This window comes from Myotis brandtii, unplaced genomic scaffold (genome assembly GCF_000412655.1).
Source record: "Myotis brandtii unplaced genomic scaffold, ASM41265v1 scaffold460, whole genome shotgun sequence".
Classification (NCBI taxonomy): Eukaryota; Metazoa; Chordata; class Mammalia; order Chiroptera; family Vespertilionidae; genus Myotis; species Myotis brandtii.
The window spans coordinates 311,073-315,654 of NW_005367588.1; the positions used below are offsets into that span (position 1 = coordinate 311,073).

The following is a 4,582-nucleotide window of genomic DNA, read 5'->3' on the forward strand; positions in this document are numbered from 1 at the left end:
CGGCCCCCCCTCCTGCTCGGCCCCCCCCTCCTGCTCGGCCCCCCCTCCTGCGCGATCCCCTCCTGCTCGGCCTCAGTGGGGTTTCCCACGAGGCTGCAGGAAGCCAGCTGCACGAAAAGCCTCAGCAGTTCCCTCTCCCGGGGGCCCGGTGTCCTGGGAGGTGGAGCCGGACAGCGGCGCCGACCTGGGGCGGGAAAGGGCTGAGTCCGTGTCCGACCAGCTGCTCCCGCCTGTGCCCTTGGAGGGTTTTCACTCCTCTCGGCCCCGGAACACGGGAGTCCTGACAGCAGCACCTCCTGTGCGGTCGGAGGACTGGACAGAGAACACACAGGAACGTGCTCTCTCCCTCCCCTCCCTTCCTCTCTGAAATCAATGTGAATATATTTTAAAACAATAAGTTAAGAAAAACACTTGTCCGGGCTAATTTACTGGTCACCCCAGTGCTAGGGATGTTGGCACAGGCCAGGGCTGGGACGAGAGGTGGGAGCCACTGATTCCGCTCACAGACGGCTTCCAGGGGGGACAGCAGCCATGGCGAGAGGTGTCCGTTACGGGGGCCAGGGTAGGAGAGCAGGCCCCGCGGGGAGAGCAGAGAACGGTCGGTTCCACCCGAGGCGGCAGGACGGCCTCAGAGAGAGGAGCTCTTGGGAGGGGGCTGAAGGTGAGCAGAGGTCCCCGCAGACAGGACAGGGCCAGCACCCGGGCCCCTCTGTCCGCCTGGCAGGGCCGGAATGGACGGTGTGAGGAGACGGGGCAGGGCGTGCAGGGCAGGGGGCAGGCCGCGTCCTGAGGGTCGGCTGGGCCTGGCTGACGGCATCTGCACTCCATCCTGGGGGAAGGGGCAGCGAGGAGGGGCGTGGAGGTGGGCGAACCATCCAACCATCCGCTCTGTGTAGCAGGAAGGTCCCCGTGGGGCCCGGGACGGAGGGAGGAGGCCGCCGGGCCCTGCTGCCTGCTCCTTGCTGTCTCAGGGGCCGGGTGAGGTCCGTGTCCGCGAGGACAAGGAGGCTGCTGCCCGGCCGGGGCCCAGCTGATGGGCGAGCGGAGCAGCCACAGGGGCGGCAGGAGGAGACCGACCGGGGACGACAGGAGCTACACGACTTGGTCTGCGACGGTACGAGCGGAGGGAGAGGCGCCGTACGACCCCTTCGGACATGAGATACACAAACACCCGTGACCTCCCGCCGCCCTCCAGGGCCGGCTGCCTGACACACCGATGGAGATGGACTGCGCCCGGCCACTCCTGGACGTCGGGGATGCGATGAGGGGCGGGTTTCAGGGACGATGGTGAGTTCAGCTTGAACAGCTGCTTCCAGTGCCCGGGTGGCATCGGGGTTTTACTATGGTTGCAAAGATAAAAAAATTTCTATATGTGACATGGCACCAGAGTTAAGTTAGGGTTTTTCAAAATGCTGACACGCCGAGCTCAAAAGGTTCGCCATCACTGTCCTAGTGGGTGGGAAGGGGTATCTCACTGTGATTTAAAAAAATACATATTTTTATTGATTGAGCCCGCAACCTGGCATACGCCTTGATTAGGAATCGAACCGTGACCTCCAGGTTCATAGGTTGATGGATGGACTGCGCCCGGCCACTCCTGGACGTCGGGGATGCGATGAGGGGCGGGTTTCAGGGACGATGGTGAGTTCAGCTTGAACAGCTGCTTCCAGTGCCCGGGTGGCATCGGGGTGGAACCCCGAGCTGACGCCGAGGGCCTGTTCTGCCCCGCGTGGGGCACTGCCTGCATCCCTCGCCCGCGTGAGCCTGTCCACAGCTCAGAGAGTGGAGCCATCCCCACGGCACGGACGAGGGAAGCGGGAGACGAAAGGCGGGCTCGGCCGCAGGCGGTTGGAGCTGGTGCTGCCTGTTCCCATCGCACTGTCGCCGCCTGGGGAGCTCTCCTGGGACAGCGAGGAGCGGGCAGCACGGACCCGGCCTCCTTCCTGGCCCCCTTCCGGCTCCTCTTCTGCCGAGAGGCAAAGGCCCCGACCTCCCTTCCCTTTGGGGTCAATGCTCACGTTTCCTGGGCTCATACAAACCTCAGCACAACACGGACCACACCATCGGCGCTGGGCGTGGACCGCAAGCCCTTCCCCTCCCACGGGGACGATGCTGTGACCGTGCGGCACCGAAACCGCATGCGACCATGTAGCCTGGTCCTCACCCCACAGGGCCAGGGCCTCCCAGGCCCGTTGCGGCCTCGTTATGAGGAACAGCACCAACCACCATGCCGAGCCCTCGCCCCCGTCAGCCCTGTGCCAGGTTCTCTCCTGCTCTGACCCCTAATTCCCCAACAGCCCCATCGAGTGAGCCTGTCACTACCCGCATGTTAACAACAAGCACACTGAGGCCCACAGGGATTACTCGAGGCCGTACCGCTAGGAAGCAACAGGCAGGATTCGAACCCACGGCTGCTCGAGTCGAGTCGGAGGTCTCGTATCTCATCGCCCTGTGAGGAAAGCTGAGCACAGACCTCCGTGTGCCGTATGCCCTCCCCTCCCCCTCACTCACGGCCAGGATTCGGGCTCACGCACGGCTCATCAGCGCACCGCCAGGAACTAAACACGGGAAGGAGGGAGAGGAAACACGGAGGGGAAGTGTTTGGGGGCAGAACTGGAATTCCGAGGAGAAGCCAAGAGCTTTAAGCTACGGTTTAAAAGGGGTTAGAATACTGTGGATTCCGTTGTGTCCTATTCGGTCCATCAGGAGGACGTGAGCTTTGTTCCATCACGTACGACAGAGGCCACATCACTCAGACACGACGCAGGACCAGGAGCCTGTGCGGGAGGACGCGCGGCCCGTGTGACCGGCCACCCTAATGCACTGCCCACTCCGTGCGAAGTGCTCGAAAGGTTCAGAATGTTCAATGGACTGTGAAGAGGCTACACCCGGTGGTCGGCAAACTGCGGCTCACGAACCACATGCGGCTCTTTGGCCCCTTGAGTGTGGCTCTTTCTAAGCCTTAGGAAGACCCTAATTAAGTTAAAAACCATATACCTACCTATATAGTTTAAGTTTAAAACATTTGGCTCTCAGAAGAAATTTCAATCGTCGTACTATTGATATTTGGCTCTGTTGACTAATGAGTTTGCCGACCACTGAGCTACACCTTGTGCTGTCAGCGCTGTTTCGCTTTGTGGGAGGCACCGGAGGAGGAAAGGGGGATCTACCCCTGGCCTCCTGCTCAGAGGGGGTTATGTCACACCAGCACCCCCAGATCAGAGCTCTAGACCATGGTGAGTCTGTTTACAACATATGTGACCAGAACAGGCGAATCTACAGGGATCGGGAGCAGATGAGCAGAATCTAAAGCCGGGAAGTGCAGGGGAACAGAGTGTGTCTGCTACTGGGTGTGCGACTTCTTTTCTGGGGGTGAAGGTGAAAACATCCTAAAATTAATTGTGCTGATGGTGGCACAGCTCTGTGAATATACTAAAACTGAAATGAACACTTCAATGCTTTTTTTTATTGATTTCAGAAAGAGGAAGGGACAGGGAGACAGAAACATCAGTGATGAGAGAGAATCATGGATCGATCGGCTGCCTCCTGCACGCTCCCCACTGGGAATCGCACCCACAACCCGGGCCTGTGCCCTGACCTGACCGGGAATCACAGAGACCTCCTGGTTCACAGGTCGACGCTCAACCACTGAGCCACACCGGCCGGGCGGTAGTTCAGTCTTTTGACGGGTGAGTGACTCCACTGTCCAGCCAGATCATCTCTCGAACTGAATGTGTGTGCCCTCCCCCCACCAAATCCTAACCCCCATGCGATGCATTGTGAGGTGGGGCTTTGGCAGGTAATTCAGGTTAGACTGGGCCCTGGCGGGAGAGCCCAGGACAGGGTTAGTGCCCTTAAGAGACATGAGCGTCCTCTCTCCCGTGGGAGGACGCAGGGAGCAAGCCAGGAAGCAGGCTGGCCCCACCGAGTCCGCCAGCAGCGGGGTCCTGGGCCTCCGGCCTCCGGCCCCCTCCTGGGGAAGACGCCGGAGGAAACAGGCCTTTTGGCTGAATCAGTAATAAGTGGTATTTTCTTTTTTGCAGGTGAGGGGCACATTTGAAATATACGCATAGTTCCTTATTTATTTATTATTTTTTAAGAAATATTTTTATTATTGATTTTAGAGAGAAAGGGAGAGGGAGAGAGAGGGAAACATCAATGATGAGAGAGAATCACTGATTGGCTGCCTCCTGCCGGCCCCACACTGGGGATCGAGCCTACAACCCGGGCCTGTGCCCTGACCGGGAATGGAACCTTGACCTCCTGGTTCATAGGTCGACGCTCAACCACTGGGCCACCCCGGCCGGGCTCATAGCTCCTTTTGCTTCCACCTGTCACCTGCGCTGGGCCTCATGCTGCACACCTGGAGGGCCGTGGAGCTGTGCACACCCTCACACACTGCTTGCTGCCTGCCCAGGGTGGGTTTAGGGGAAGTAAAGGTGGGAGAGTCATATATATTTTAAATGAAAAAAACAAATTATTTTTTAATGTACGAAAGACAATAATAGCCTTTCTAGAGTGTTCAAAGCTAAAGTAAAAGTGGACGTCCCACACTAGTGTGGTGGGAGTTAGACAGACATGA

At 58.8% G+C, this 4,582-nt stretch overlaps 1 protein-coding gene across 1 annotated transcript in view; it reads right to left on the reverse strand.

Annotated features, from left to right (window-relative positions):
- ANKRD29 (ankyrin repeat domain 29) overlaps window positions 1–1,330 on the reverse strand; it is a 24,568-nt gene extending 23,238 nt beyond the window's left edge. Inside the window, exon 1 of the mRNA XM_005875409.2 lies at window positions 1,078–1,330. Coding sequence (XP_005875471.2) covers window positions 1,078–1,330 — 253 coding nt within the window. The remainder of the gene's footprint in view (window positions 1–1,077) is intronic.
- Between the last annotated feature and the right edge of the window lie 3,252 nt (window positions 1,331–4,582).